The following is a 16,512-nucleotide window of genomic DNA, read 5'->3' as shown; positions in this document are numbered from 1 at the left end:
GCTTCCAGGCTAGATGCAAATGGCTTAAAAAAAAAAAAAAAAAAGCCTCTAAAATGCCAAGGCGCCCCCCACAAACCCTGAGTGACTTTTCTAATGTCAATTTTCAGTCGTGCAGTGTCTAAAATTGCCTTTAAATTGAGAATAGTTTTGTAATGGTGGATAAACACCCTTGGGTGTCTACCCCTGGGTAGAGCAGGGATGGGCAAAATACAGCTGGATCCAGACCGCCAAGGGATTTTTATTTGGCCCACAATGGGTCCTTTGGCCCCTCCTGGCCAAAGGCAGGGGCAGCCTGGGCTGTGGAGCCTGTGGCTGGTCCTGCTATTCCCTATCAGTGTGGTGGCCAGACTTAGTTTCTTGGCAGCCCTGGTAGCAGTGGCTGGATCTGGTTCCAGTGTCCAGGCACCCTGACCTGTCTAACCTGCACCCACTGCTAGGGATGATGGATGGCGCAGGCAGGTGGGAGTGGCAATGGAGACCAGCCTGGGACCTCTGTGGGCAGGGTGTGCTCAGCTGGGTGGGCAAGATGGGATCCCAGCCCTGGAGCTGCCCACTTGTCCTGTTTCCAGATGCTGCTCCCCGCCAACCCGTGGCCCCAGTGCATTTGCCTGGCTGGGCGTACCCTGCCCATGGGGGTCCTGGGCTAGTCTCCATAGAGACTCTGCCTGCCTGCTCTGTCTGGTGCCCGGTGGACGGGCCCAGGCTGGATAGGATCAATTGCCCCTGCTGTACTGGGTCAGCACCCTCCCCATGCCTTCCTCAACCCGCGATAGCTCACCAAAATTCCCGAAGTGGTGCTTCAGCCCAAATAATTGCCCATCTGTGGTATAGGGCGTACTAAAGTGATGAACTGTATCTGAGTAAATGAGGACAAAAACCAACATCAGCCTTATTGTTAACCCTTCTGTAGAGTATGCAAGCATGATGACACTTTACAAGAAGTTTCCTTTTATCTCTTTGGGAAAAAGAGTAACTGTTCACAATTACCTACTGAGATTTCTTACAGATTGGCTCCTGAAGGTCTACAGGGGTATAAACACCGCAAGTGTTACATAAGTGCAGTAGAGGCCAACCCTTTTCGCACGTGTGGCACAAATTAGTCCTGTACCCTACCTGAGTGCCACTCTGACCCCTTCCTCTGCCCAATTTCTTGCTCTGCTTTCTGTTCCCTACTCTGTGCTCCTTGTCCAAATTCTTCCTGTTTTTCCTGCTTTATCTCCTCCTCTGCTTTCTGATGCTGTTCTGTCTACTCCCTCCTGATCTGCCGTGAGGCATTTTATGTTAAAAGTTGGCCACCTGATCTGCTGGATGCTCCAAAGCATCCAATGGATTATTGGTACCCGCATTAAAGCCTAATCTTGTTTATATCCAAGAGGAGATCCTCTGCTAGCGTGACTGGTAAATTCTGTGCCAAAGTTACGGACATACTTAGGCTCATGAAGGGAAAGTAATATGCAGATGCATGTAGGTGCTTTGAGATGGGTCTTGCTACAATGATGAGAGGGACTCAGAAAAAGTGCTGACTTGAGAATTGTAGTATTATAACCATAGGTTGCTTAAATAGAAACTTGGCCTGTCTTCTGGGTGCACAGCGAATAATCTGTCACCATCCTCATTACAGAGCCTGTTCTGGTATTTGGAGGCTGTTTTAAATAAATCCCCCCTTAGTTTTCCCTTCCTGGGACTAACTAATCCTAATTCTTCCAACCTTTTCTTGTATATCAAGTGTCCTAGACCTGTCATAATTTTAGTTGCGCTCTGGTGGATTCTTATCCACATCTTTCTACATCTGTCCACTGGACAGTGTTATAGTTGAGGCTTCTGAGTGCTGTATAGAGTGGAAGCATTGCTTCCACATTTTTCATGACTTGTTACTGATTCTCATGTTATAAAACCCAGTATGTTGTTGGCTTATATTCAGCTTATGGTCCAGTGTAACCTCCAGGTCCTTCTCTGCTATACTGCAGCCTAGCCAGTTGTTCCCTCTTCCATAGCATCTCCAACTTACCCTGCTTGGTTTTAGCTGCACATTTTTAGGTGTGCCCTTATATTGATCCTTTGAATTGTTAATGAAGTTATTAAACAGTACTGAACCTAGGACAGACTCTTGGGGAACCCCACTGGATGCTTCATCCCAAGTAGACATTGGAGCATTGACCAATCTTTGATTACAGTGATGCAACCAATTACATATCCACCTTACAGTAACTTTTATCTAGGCACTATTTCCTTTGTTTACTTGAGGAGTTTGTCATGGGATATGGTATGTAAAGCCTTGTTGAAGTGAAGGTATATAATCTCCACTGTTTACCTGTCCCATTCCTCTCCCCTGAGCCCATTCCATTCCCTTGTGTTAGAAGAAAATCAGGTTGGTCAGACATGATTTGCTCTTGATGAATCCTTGTTGATTGTTCTTGATCACTTTGCTTTCCTCTAGGTACTTTAAAATAGATTCTTTGATATCAGGCTTACTAATATTTATAAGTATCAAGGTCAAGTTGACTAGTGTTTAATTCTCTGCATTCTGCTTGTTCTGTTCCTTAAAGATATTTCAAGTTGTCTGAGACTGCAGCAAGTCTTCATGAGCCATTGGTTCTGCAGTTACCTCAGCCAATTTCTTGCGTAGTCAAGGATGTAGTTTGTCTGGGTCTGTGGACTTGAATACATCCAGTGACTCCTAACCTGTTCTTTCACTTCTCTTGGTTGCTTATAGTCTTTCCTTATCCTTTCTGCCAAATTTGGCTGTCACTGGATAGGCACAGGTAGTTAACTAATGTTAGTCTGAGGTCAGGCAGAAGGCAGGGCAAGGTATCACCTTAGACCAAGTAGTTCAGAAAGGCATAAGCTTTTGTAGGTGGCAGCCTACTTTTCTCAGATGTATAAATGGACTTTCATAAAGCCAGCTGTGCCCCCCCATTAATCCAAATCACATCATCACTGGACTAGACAACATTGATTACAACATCTGGGGTTCATTTACCTGTTACTCTACCAGCAATATGTATGCCATTGCCTGCTTGTTTTGCCCCATCTGCTATCTACATTTGACAGATGAGGTGATTCCCATGGGGAAAAATATAAATGGATACCTATATGACATCAATTACAGAAATACAGTCTATGGCACTCACCATCCTGGACATTCCATTAGTGACCTCAGAGTAGGGGTATTTAACGTAACTTTAAAAGCAAACTTGAATGTGAAACTATGGAACAAGAAATCATCTACAGGCTGGATTGTGTTAAGTACAGTCTCAACAGGGACTGTGGATTCTTGTTTCACTACCTGGACTAGCTTTTATATTGCTATGTTCTTCAATGGGTTAACTTTCTTCTTTGTCATTATTGACCCTTGAACCAGTCAGCTGCCCCTTTGAGGCCTACTCCAGGGGTGTTCTCCCACCTCCATCCCTAAGCCCCTCTGCTATCTGCTGCTTGACTACTAAGAATATACTTGAGATGCTTTAAAGGTCATGTCTCTGATCTGTGGTGCCTAAGCTTTTCCAGCTTCACCTAAGTCTTTCCAGCTCTTAATTGAGGGGATTTTACTAACTAGAATCAGAGCCTTGTCTAGTCATGCCTCAGACATAAGATTACTAATCCAGTATCCTAAAGATATTGTCTCTCCCTTAATTTCCCCCTGTAAGAAATGTCCTTCCCGAAATATTCTAAAGAGCCAGGGGTCATTCTTGCTACTGGCCTCTTCTTTTAAAATGTAAATTAATAATTGTCTGGAAAAGCCTGGCTTCTATGCCTCTGACTACTTCTATAATGGCTAATTTGACTGGTGCTTAAGCATACTCATGCCAGATATTGATTTTCAGGAATTCCTTCTTTCAGCCCTGAACAGTAACTTAACCATTGCCCTGCTAAACAGTCTTTTCCAAAATAGGAAACATAAAAATTACTTTCCTATCAAATATTTCAATTCATCTGTATATTGAGGGGCTGCTGCCATCATTGACGCAATTCATAGAGACATAATATTGATAAGGCTAGATACAGCTTCATGCGACATATCTGTAAAGAGTATACTTTCCATATCAGTAAAACAAGCCAAGAAAACATGCATGACATTCCATGAGTACTTCCAAAAAGTACGTTTGTGAAAGACCTATTCAACCCACATTCACCTCCCTTCATTACTGCTTTCTCCCCCATCCTTGTATTTAAACTATTTCGATTTAGGACCTTTGTCTTTTGCAAGTCCATATGTAACACCTGAAGAAATAGGCTGTTGCTTAGGAAAGCTTCTGCACTACCCCCTGCTGTCTTCTGCCTATCATTGATAGCTAGTCTTCTCTGTATCATCCATAATTAGGTTGCTCTCTGCATTCAGTAAAGGGACTTGCACTTCCCCTGGTTTCCTTTTTCCTCCTTAGTTGTAATTTTTTTTTCTTTATGTCCCTCATTAGTATTTGTGCTTTGGCCTTTCTGCCTTTTCTGTCTGCATACCTGTGGAATAATTTTATACTTTTCTCTAGTAGCATTGCTACATTTCCACCTTTTCTAAGATTCTTTTTTGAGTTTCCACTCACCAAAGGGTTTGCTGTTAAACCAGACTGGTTTCTTATTGTGCTTCCTTTAGTTTATTCGCATCAAAATAACCTGCTCTTGTGCCTTTCCTATGGACTCTCAAGGTACAACCGCTTTTCTTAGACTCCTTTTCCCATGCAAGTGCCTTGCCTTGGATTCTGCCTGCTAGTCCCAGAGTTTGTTAAAATTCTTCTGTTATGAAGTCCAGTAGGGCTTACCAGTTGTAACTCTAGCAGAGAAATGGGCTCTTATTTCTTTCAAGGCTGGCTTCTGCTACTACATAAGCAACTACTCGCAACTAATTTTACAAGTCTTCTCACAAAATGCAAAGAATATCCAAGCAGCATGAAGGACTCAAGCTGCTGAGTAGAAGTAGCCCAGAAGAACTGCACTAGGATTGCGTAAAGCTCTTTTCTTTATTTAAACTGATCTTTCCCTTTTTAGTGCTCTTCTTCTTCTTTCTCTTCTGGTTTGTATTTATGGAGAACTTTAAGGGACACACATTTAAGGTGCTTAGGCCTTGAAACTTATTCTCAAATTTTGATGAGTGTGATGCTGTGAGTGTGCTCCTGCTCCATGGTCTGGGCCCCTGACTCACCTGCCATGACTTGATGGAATTGCAACTGAAAGGAGGGGTTCACTGGTGTTCTTCCACCTGACTCACACAAGGGATACTCACTGGCTTGCTGCAGTTGCCTCTCCTACACCCCTTCCACTTGCCAACTGAGTGGGTCTCTGTGCCACTGCACCAACTCCTGGCTTTGGCTCATCAAATGCCATGAGAAGCCTCTGCCGCCTCGGCCACTGTCAGGACCACAGGCTTGGAAGTTCAGCCTGCCTGCCCGCCTCCTTGGTCCACCTCCATCTGTACGCCAGCTCTGGATCTGAGGTGGCTACCTCAGAGCCAGGGTAGATAAGGCTGGTTGCATCTCCTGTGGGGAACTGCTGACCACGGGTGTCTATTCCAGGGGCTGAGGTTGGTGAAGCCTCAGCTGGGTTCCTTCTCTTGACCTTTCCCGTTCATGGTGAGGCAGAGTTGTGAGGGACGTCTGTCCTGCCTCCTGGCTTCCCCCTTGCACCTGGCTTACGCCAGGATTTTTAAATCTCCTGCAATGGTGGTCTCAGCTGACTTCATCAGCTGGCCACTGCCCAGCTTGATTGACAGCCTCTTGGAGAGGTGGCGGAGTGCTGGCTCGTGCAGCTCCTTCTCTAATCTGGTCTGCCTCCTGGATAAGTTTTCTGTGGCTCTGGGGTCCCTGGACCCTTCTCTGTGAGCACTGGGGTCTGTCCTTGGTGCTTCCGGCCCCTGAGGGTGTACCCTGCCACCACAAGGAGTCATTGAAAGATTTGTATGTTGACAAAACAAATATTGTCACTGTTTTCCTTAATAGTTCAACCCTTATCTCTGTAAATTCATAATATAGTAAGTTTTTTATTTTATATGGGTCTTTAAGGAGACTGGGATTTAAAGTATAAAAACAAATCTAAAATCTAAAATACTATATTTTAAAACTTTATCAAATCAAATAAATCTTCAAGTATTTAGACTCTAAAGTTTAGAATACCTCAATATTCTTGAAAATGTATAAAGTTTGCAATTTTTTTGTGTTTTCCTTTGAACATCCCCATTACATAATAAAAATCAGTTGCCAGTTTCCCTTCTGATCTTTATGCAAGAAAGAGCATAGACCACATGTAGTGGGGGCAAGTGCCCCCTGAAATTGGCCACTGCCAGCTTCTGTGACTGGTCGCTGCTCACCACCCGCCCCTCATTGCTGTCAAGGCTGCTGCTGTGTCTGTGGGTGGTTCTTGCTTGCTGACACTAATGCTGGCGTCTGCGGGCAGTCCCTGTTCACTGCCATGGTGCTCCCCATGGTCTGAGGAGGCACCAGACGTTCATGAGAAGGAGCACAATGTCCAGAAAAACTAAATGTGAAGCTAACAGTGAGGAATGTTGTTCCAAACTAGGCATTGTGCCCAGTAGGGGTGTGTTCTGTAATACTTTTCCTAGTACTTTTTAGTTAAATTGTGCTGCTGACAGTCACTTCTAATGATTGGTCTCTCATTACTACTGTTTTTGACAAGGTGGTAGCCTAGTTGGTAAATTCATCAATGAGAAACACAGTTTCTTTCTATGGAAAGAAACTTTTAGGCTATTGGGCAAATAAAATTAGAAAACTATTTTTATATGAATCTATTATGAATTTAAACCTTACTATGGTTTTAAAATTTGTACTCAGAAAAAAAACAACAAGTAAGTTCAGGTAAAACAGTAAGTTAAGGTTAAAATGTCAGCTGCCTCCTGAATATGGAAGTATTTCTATGCACATGGTCTATTTTAATGGTAACATAGGTTTCTCTTGTATCCAGTGAAGTAGAGTAAAAGAAACATGAGTATTACTGAGGCCTCATCTACATGTTACACTTTAAAGCATGATTAACTGGTTAATCACGCCTTAAGTGATCACCCAGCCAAACGTTCAATCAATTTAATGGTGTGATAAAAAGAGAAATAAGGTACAAAATTATTCTACAAAATATGCATAACAACTTTGTAGTTGCTTTCTTATGTTATTACTTGTATGTGTGGCCAGGAGTCCCTGTGGCTGGGAGACCTCAGCTGATTGGAGCTCCCCATTGGGTTGGCCCATGGACATCCTGGAGCCTGGTAGCTGATAAGTCTCCCAGCTGTGGGCAAGAAGGCATGATGCAGTCTGATTTGCAGCCCCACAATTGTGCCTCCTGCCATGTACTTGTAGCATGGCAGGATGTGTATTTGTGTGGATTGTGCATTAGATCCCATTGTGCCTTACCTGCGCTTCTAGAGGTTCCCTTAGTTGCCAATGTAGAATATTGGTGTGAACTTTGACATTACTTTCATGTAGGGAATATCTGATTTACATTAATTTTATATCATGAATCTTGGTCTGTATAGCCAACCTTTACTTCTAAGGTAGAAAAACATCTAAAAAATTCATTATTCATCCTGCTACAAAACTGAGTTCCCCCAATATAAAAAATAAATCTGAATAAACTGTATAGCCAACTTAAAATAACCGCTGGAATAAGGTACGAGGAATTTGGAAGATTATTCCACAGATCTTCAAAGTGCAGGGGTATACAAACCAGCAGCCTGGAAGGTACACTTAAAGAGAATGGACCAAATAGAAGAGGAATTGATTTCCTTATAGCTACTTTGCTACTCTGAGTAAATGATCCTACTTACAGTCTGAATTAAAAGAGTTTTTTTTTTTTTTCCTAGCCTTCATTTGAAGGATCAGGGCTCCTGGAAGAAATTAATTTAACCATGTGATGAGATTTGAGAGAGAGATTCCAAAGTGTTTAATAGTTGGAGATCCTAATACTGGCATTATTTGGTATAGCTATGCTGAATTTGGTTCAGCTTACAGTTTGCAGCTAATGAAAATCTTTCACACAATTATGATACTTTTTTAACCATCTAATTTGGTCTTGATACCTTAGCTATACTTGCTACCATATTTATTCAGTTCTAATATGAGATGCCCCCATTTAACATGGGGAGAGCCCCTCAGCTTAGATTCAAGTATGAGGGCTCAGGGGGTGGGTGGGGAGGTGCTGCTGTGGCTTGGGCTTCAGCCCCTGCCTGCCCTTCCCTCCCTTGCTGCCTGTACACCCTCCCCCAGAAGTACAGGTAGCAGAGGCAGAGTGGGAAGTGGGTGTGAGCAGGGTTGCCAGGGAGCAAGCATAAGCAAGGGGCAAGCTGCTTGACCTTTTTTCTCCCCCCACTGCTTGCCCCCCTGCAGTAGTTAGGAGAATGGATTAAAGATGAGACCCCCCCCCCCCCCTAGTTAGATGTTGTACATGGAATAATTTTTCCATGAATAAAATCTGATTATTGGGGTGTTGTTTTGAATTCAGGGTCATCTTAAATTTGAGTAAATCCAGTAGTATACATCACACTTTAAGTGGTAAGGCTACATTAGTTCCACTCTACTTTTATACTAATGTAGAAGTGGACAAGCAAAACATTTGTATCAATTCAACTGACATGCTTCCAATTATAAGCCTTCCTTTAAAACTGGATATTGTTTAAAACTGAATATTGTTGCAGCTGTCCACAGCTTCAGATTACAAGTACTACAATGACATTTGAAAGTAGCCCCTGAAAGAAGAGTTAGGGAATTCAACAAATGTGCATAGCTTCGTAAATGCTAATTTGATTCTAGGAAAAAAGAATGGGGCTATTTTAGTTTATCTTTAGGTCTCCAGTAAGTGTGGTTCCTACATTGTTACAATTAATGGAGAGTGGTATCAAGTTAAAACTGTTCTCTCTGGAATGCCCCATTTCATAATTTTAAGATTCCTATATACTTCTGTATGTTGCTTGATAGTTCTGTATGTATTGCCCTGTATTACTGGCTGGGTCTAATTTCATTTTATTTAATGATGCACAGGAACATAAATTTACTAAACTTGTTAAAATACTGTTTGTCCTATCTACAATCTCATCTCTATTTTATGTACTTAAAGATGATAATGAAGTAAGTACAGCAAAAAATAAAATACTTTAGGAATTAACAAAAAATTAAATCCAATAAAAAGTAAAGCAGCATGGAAGTGAAAGGTCTCTTTCCTATGTGCACAGAAAAGAAGACATCCGTTGCATCACAAATCAGTTGTTGACTCATACAAGATACATAAAAAAAGCCAAAACCCCCTCAAACAAGTCCTACTCCCCAAAGTCTATATATACTGGAAACAGATGCTTTACATTTGTTCTAATTTAGGCGTTCATGGGTGCATCTACATGAGACACTTAATGCGCAGAAGACTAACTCTACTTCGCATTAGCACAGTGGGAAAAACCTGTGCTAATGTGCTGATCCACAATAATTGGCTAATGCGTATTAATATCATTAAAAGACATTAATCTGCCCTAATGTTCATTAGTGCTAATTACAGTACATTAAGTTAGTACCTATCATTACAGATACTAGACTTCGGCACATTAATGAATGTGTAGCTGCATCCCATTACTATTGCATGTGTTGCATTCAATTTTAACAGAATTTCAGTTAAAAGAAATGTAGTTTATGGTCCTGAAATCCTGACTCTTCTACCTGGTATTAAAATAAGATATACCATTTAGGACAAAGATAAAAAACAAAAATGTGTATTTCTTGCTCAGTATCCATACTTCCCGTAGGAAAATGCCTTAATAAATGGTTGTAACACAATTTCTGTGATGCTGTAGTATCTCAGAATTCTTAATTTTTATCATTCATTAATAAAAGAAGTATAGAGTGCTGATAATATACAGCTCCTCAAATTCAGCTTTTACAAATTTGTTTAATCTTTCATTTGGAACTTGAATAAGAAGTAATATACTTATCTGAATTTAATTTCATCCAGTTGATATTTCTGAGCAACAGGGAGGCGAGCAGGATATTATTTGCTAATATGGTTTACAGGCTGTGGATTCTCCTGAATTCTTTCCTGGTCTTAGATTATCACGTAAAAGCAATGATTTGATATATTTTTCAAACTTCAGCTGGACAGCCATTCATAATTGCTCATCATTCTGTTGGTTCCAGTTGTTTCTAGATTTTAATTGCAATTCATTTATAGAACTGCAACACAGGAGTTTCTTTGAATTGAACACTGTGAATTGAATTGATTCAGCTATTTTCCTCAAGCTTTTGCTTTGAAACCAAACATTATAAAATCTTAAGTGTAAAAAATATTTTATATCACTTTGTCTATGGAGTTTTTAGATTGTCTAGGCTGATCTACATCTTGGCTTTCATGTACTTATTTTTTTCCCATATGTCATTTTTATCTTGTCATACACTGAAAATAAAACTGATCTACTACAAAAAATACTAAGTATTTGTATTGGATGATTCCATCAAATGTTTTTGGCCAAAAAGCTCTAATTAGGACTATGATTTAATCAACTATCTAATGTAACTTTATTGTTATCTCCTTACACTGTCTTAATAATGACCTAGGTATTTGTATAAATTGGCAAGTGGAATCATTCAACAGAGGGAAGCAGAATTAGATGTCACTGTTTAATGGAAATACGTGATTAAAGTATTTGACATCCATGTTTTATGCAGATTCTGGTAAATTAATTCATTTATAATTATGCTATAAATTATGACAGATCCCTTTTCCAATAGTAAAATGTGGAACACAAGGAGCAAGAGAGGCTTTCAGTACTGCCCTTTTAGCTTTGAAATATACTGAAAACTAAGAAATACTGCAGCATAATTTTTATTCATGTTATCTGTTGTAGGTAGCTTGTATGCAGCTCATCAATGCTCTTGTTACATCTCCTGATGATTTGGATTTCAGGCTTCACATAAGAAATGAATTTATGCGCTGCGGATTGAAAGACATATTGCCGGCAAGTGTCCTGTTTTTAGCGTTAAAGTTTCAATTATTTGGCTACCTGAGTTGGGGGAGGGAAGAAGTATATAAAATGCTTCATAGAATAATGTGTCGTTTGAATGTGTGAGGCTTACAATTTCTCAAAGATGATTAAAAAAAAAAGAATAGTGTGTTAAATCCTCTCTTCTGTTAGCTGAATGATATAGAATAGAATGTTATATAGATACTAGCCTTTTCCCTGCCTTATTTGTTTTATTAAATATTTAATGTAGAATAACTATCATAATGGTAATGTTACTGTAAGAAACATCTAGGGAAGTTACTCAAAATGGATGATTGTTGCATGTGCAATTACAAGTTTTGTTATACCATCCTACTATCTTTTCATCACAGCAATTGAAATGTATAAAAAGTGATGCCCTGGATATTCAATTGAAAGTGTTCAATGAGCACAAAGAAGAAGACATGATTGAGTTCTCTCATCGTTTAGAAGATATTAGATCTGAACTAGAATATCCTTTTAGAAGTAGAGAATAAAGTATGCACAAATAATACTATACTGTATAACAGAATCTTGGTTGTCAAATTTTATGTAAGAAAAATATTTTTTCCGTCTTTCATTCAGACCATTGACTTAAATGTTTTCTTTACTGTAATTGAACAGTAAATTTCATTTTATTACAATTTTTATGGACCCAAGTATTCCTGAATTCTAAGCTGTAAATAGGAGTTCCTGTTTTCTTCTCCTTAACCTTTTTACTGAAGTAAATGATGTTTACAACACAGTATGGAACACAGTTAAGGACACCAAGGCCGAAGGATATTTTCTTTCTATTCTTCAGCATCTTCTGTTGATACGAAATGACTATTTTATACGGTATGTGAAAGTTCTGGTAAATAATAACTCCTGAATTTAGTTAAGCCATCCTGAATAGTAGATTGTTTCATTGAAAATTGTCCGACTAAATCAAAATAAAATATCAGGTTATATGTGTGCTTATTGCACCAAAGTTGTAATGCTGTCCACATAACATTCATAGTTTCTCAAGATTACATGAAGAGGAATAAGTTTAAACAAGAAACTGCTTTTATAATTTGTTTTTCTATTAGTACGCAATCCTGTTTTATTCTGAAGCTCTGTCCATGTTGAGATCTGAACTGTATTCAACTGCCCATGTTGCCTAAAATGCATTATCAATACAAAATGTATAGTTCCTTTGCTTACTGATCATGTAAATCATGCTACAAATATAGTTCAAATAATAGGGATAATAATAGACTGATGCAACCTGGAATCTACAAGTCCTGATGCACATTGGATTTATTACATTGGTATGGTTCCACTGAACATCTCATTCAGGCATTCACAAATTAATTTTTTAGTATTTTTTTTTTTTTTAAGCCTCCCTCAAACTGAGTAGCAGTTAACATTTGTATTAAGGCTGCCAAAATACTACTTTGTGGTTTAAAAACCTTGAGGACCTTTAAATACATTTGTTTACAGCAAATTTTTGGAGTTGAGAAAGCAGCTGGGTGAAACAAAAGCCTTTTCTTTCTTCAGTTTTAGCTGAGTTACAAACTTGTGAAAAAATCTGTTTTTCTTCCTTCACTTGTATTATTCAGAGAAAAATATGAATATTCTGAAGAGCTAAGCCTGTGCCACATATAAAACAGCTTATCCAGAATGGTTGAAGAGGGAGGTTTTAGTCTTCCTTAGAGTGAAAATTTGGAGATAAAAGCTTTGTTGTTTTCGAGATGCTGAAATAACACTGCCATGCCATGCCACTCATAAAATACAAGAAGAAATGCATCATTTTATATATTTTTAGCCTTTGGATGGTGCATAATAAATTCGATATGGACTGGTAATTGAATGATGAGGATAAAATATGCAATGGTTGCATCATTCCATGAGCATTGTTCTTCAAATTTAGCATAGTTTCCTTGATACTATATTAAACAATGTTTACATCATGTTGAAAAGAATATCTCATGCCCTGGGTTTTGACCTGATAACTTTTTTTTTCTTTCCTTATTTGTATCCATAGAGTCTTTCCTATTCTGTGCTTCCTTGTGCCCAAACAACAGGGAGGTAAAGGGTGCTGCATACTCAATACTCCTTAATTCCTTTCAACTGCATGCTTAGAAATAGGAACTTGGAATCTCTCTTTGTGAGCAGTGAACCTCCATATAAATGTGTTGGAGCTCAGAGGAGTATAGAAGACATTCATGGCCTTTCTTCACTGCATTCAAGTGTCATGTCCAGATCACAGTGGACAATTTTACTGCAGTGTTTGAAATCAACATGTAGCCAGAGATGCTAAATGCAGTGAAATGGTCCATTTATCTCAAAGATGCATAGACCACCTGGTATATCTTTCAATGCTGCTCTTAGTCTCTAGAACACCTTTGGAGCCTGGTGAAGAAGAATGAGCTCCTTATTACAAGTAGCAGGTCAAGAGATTGGTATTCAAGCCCCATGTGTGGAGTCAGGTCACCTGACTGTCAACCTTTTTGAACAAGGTAGACAAAAAATGGCCTTCCTTTGGCTCTATGGGCTTTTGCCTGTGTTTGCTCTACCATTCACGGAGCCTTTTATTATGCATTCTGATCCTGCAAGTCTGCTGTGAGGTGACCTAGGACTTGCTTCTAATAACATTGATAGCATCTGCATGGCTGAACCTTTTCGCAAAAGACTTCAAGATGCTACTGATGATTTCAGACTTGCTAATGTATGGATCTTGTATCTTGTAGACTGGATGCTGGGTGGCTTTTCTTGCATAAAGAGCAAGAATGTTCCTTCAAATTTAGAGGCATTCATGGCCATATTGTGAACTATTTTACTAGACATAAATACTTGGCAAAATGGGTCAGGTGTTTGACTGATTCTGGGTAAAGAACACTAACCTGGTCAAGTCTACTATACCAGAGATGTTAGACCAGATGTGCCAACCTGTGGCATGAGTGCCACAAGTAGCACAGGCAGCCACTGTATATAGCATGCAACAGATTGGGGAGGGGCAGATGGCAGAGCAGGAGGTCAGGCAGAGGTCACAGAATAAGGTTCAGAAAACATAATGGTAGACCAGGCAGAGGAAAGGGAAGAAAATGGTCTTCAGAGTGCAGGGCTAATTTGGCATGCCTGCCAAAAAAGTTGGCACCCACTGTATTAGACTATCTCTTGATCCTGAAGCATATTGACCTTTCTATCAGCTCAGTTGAGATGCTGCTGGCACTACTTGTGGAGAGATGGTATGACTTTAGCAAGGCTTTTGATATGGCCTCCCACAATATCCTCTTAAGTAAGCTAAGGAAGTACAGGTTGGATGGACTGTAAAGTGGATAGAAAACTGGCTGGATTATTATGCTCAGAGGATAATAGTCAATGGCTCAATGTCTGGTTGGTGGCCGGTATCAAGTGGAGTGTCCCAGGGGTTGGTTCTACGGTCAGTTTTGTTCAATATTTTCATTGATTACATGGAAGATGGCATAGAGTACACCCTCAGCAAGATTGCAGATGATACGAAGCTAGAGGGAGAAGTGAATGTGCTGGAGGGTAGGGCTAGGATTCAGAGAGACCTTGACAAATTGGGGGATTGGACCAAAAGAAATCTCATGAAGTTCAATAAGAAGTGCAAAGTCCTGCACATAGGATGGAGCAATCCCACGCCCCGCTACAGGCTGGGGATTGACTGGCTAAGCAGCAGCTCTGCAGAAAAGAACCTGAGGGTAACAGTGCACAGTAAGCTGAATATGAGTTGACAGTGTGCCCTTGTTGCAAAGAAGGTTAACTGCATACTGAGCTGCATTAATAGGAATGTTGCCAGTAGATCAAGGGAAGTGATTCTTCCCCTTTATTTGGCACTGGTGAGGCCACGTGTGGAGTACTGAGTTCAGTTTTGGGCCCCCTCAGTACAGAAAGGATGTAGATAAATTGGAGAGAGTCCAGCAGAGGGAAACATAAATGGTTAGGGGGCTGGAACCGATGACTTTTGAGGAGAGGCTGAGAGAACTGGGCTTGCTTAGTCTTCTCTTCTCTAGACTGAGCGGGAATTAAAAAGCAGCCTTCAACTACCTGAAGGGTGGTTCCGAAGAAGATGGAGCTAGACTGTTCTCAGTAATGGCCTCATGTTGCAGCAAGGAAAGTTTAGGTTAGATATTGGGAAAAACTTTCTCACTAGTTAGTAAAACACTGGAACAGGTTACCCAAAGAGGTTGTGGATCCTCCATCCTTGGATGCTTATACACTAATATCTAGTAATAGCAATGGGCAGTATATAATGTTTTTTGGCATTATTTTTACTGTTTTACAAGATTTAGCAATTTTGCAACATTTAACATTTTGCTTCACCTGTATCTGTGAAATTATTAAAGTTAGGAGTCTTTATCAGAAGAATCAGGTAAGTTTACATCATGGAGCATTTTCAACTATGAGGCATAATGATATATAATATTATTTAAATGAGGACTGTGAGAATGCAGGCATTTGAGTTGTAGAGTGCAGAATACAGAATTATATACAGAATAATTATATAGAAACATTGTTTTTTGACAGTTAGATGATCCTGTTCTCTGTAACCTGTTGTGCATGCATTCCTGCTTAATGAACAGTCTGGTACCTGTTATGGCACCAGAGGTGGAAAACTTGTGCTTAGGGGTCTGGAGAAAACACCTGCTCCCTTCATTATTCCCTTTCTTGGCATCTTAAATGTTCACAAAAGTGTTTGTTTTATAAGTCCTCATCTAGAAATTCCACGTGGCAAACTGCAAAAAATGTTTGCCCTTGAACATATAATACATCTATGAGCTGAGTCACTTGAAATGCTTTGGACAATTTTGAATAGCTTTTATTTAACAATAATGTAAGTATGAACAAACAAGTGAAAAAAGTTATAAAAATGATTTCCCTCTTTATATTTAGACCGCAATATTTCAAATTAATTGAAGAATGCATCTCCCAGATAGTATTGCATCGAAGTGGAACGGATCCAGATTTCACATATCGTAAAAGATTAGATGTAAATTTCAGTCACTTAATAGGTAAGTATTGGTTTAAGAAACACTTACTGTCATGTATTTTTTTTTTAAAAACAAAAATTTTAAATGTTACATAATACTGTGAACCTTATAATTTTGATTTTTAGATACTTGTGTAGATAAAGCAAAACTAGAAGAATTTGAAGAGAGAGCTTCAGAACTGTCCAAGAAAGTAAGTAACTTTCAAGTTCTGTAATCATGATAGTTTTTACATTTTAAGAGACTATTTTCATAAAGAAACCTAACAGCACATTTTAGCTTATTTAATAATGAGGAAAAAAAAGCAATAGAAAGCAGAGAACTTTACATAAAATCACTTAGGCTGTGAAAAAGTGCTTTACCAAACAAAGCAGCACATTAGTTTCACCCATCTCTGCAGTGTCTGTGTAGATCGAGTGTTTCAGCGGGGCTTCTTGAAGCTTTTATCTGATAGCTGTTTCAATCAGCTATTACATAAGTGCCAAAAAAAAGTCCTGGTAAAGCTCCCGATCTCTACAGACATTGGGGTGGGGATGCCTTCTCTGGGGTGTGTGACTGACTTGGATTGTTGTGCGTTAATAA

At 39.5% G+C, this 16,512-nt stretch overlaps 1 protein-coding gene across 2 annotated transcripts in view; it reads left to right on the top strand.

Annotated features, from left to right (window-relative positions):
- The window catches only part of DIAPH3 (diaphanous related formin 3), a 562,409-nt gene that overhangs the window by 89,236 nt on the left and 456,661 nt on the right, over window positions 1-16,512 (top strand). For both annotated transcript variants that reach the window (XM_019525253.1, XM_019525252.1), the window contains exons 9-13: window positions 10,820-10,930; window positions 11,308-11,426; window positions 11,675-11,791; window positions 15,836-15,954; window positions 16,059-16,123. In XM_019525253.1, the coding sequence (XP_019380798.1) occupies window positions 10,820-10,930; window positions 11,308-11,426; window positions 11,675-11,791; window positions 15,836-15,954; window positions 16,059-16,123 (531 nt within the window). The remainder of the gene's footprint in view (window positions 1-10,819; window positions 10,931-11,307; window positions 11,427-11,674; window positions 11,792-15,835; window positions 15,955-16,058; window positions 16,124-16,512) is intronic.

Source organism: Gavialis gangeticus, unplaced genomic scaffold, assembly GCF_001723915.1.
Source record: "Gavialis gangeticus isolate Ggan-Ray unplaced genomic scaffold, GavGan_comp1, whole genome shotgun sequence".
Taxonomy (NCBI): domain Eukaryota; kingdom Metazoa; phylum Chordata; order Crocodylia; family Gavialidae; genus Gavialis; species Gavialis gangeticus.
Note: the sequence above shows the minus strand (reverse complement) of the source record. Positions and strands in the feature narration are given on the sequence as shown.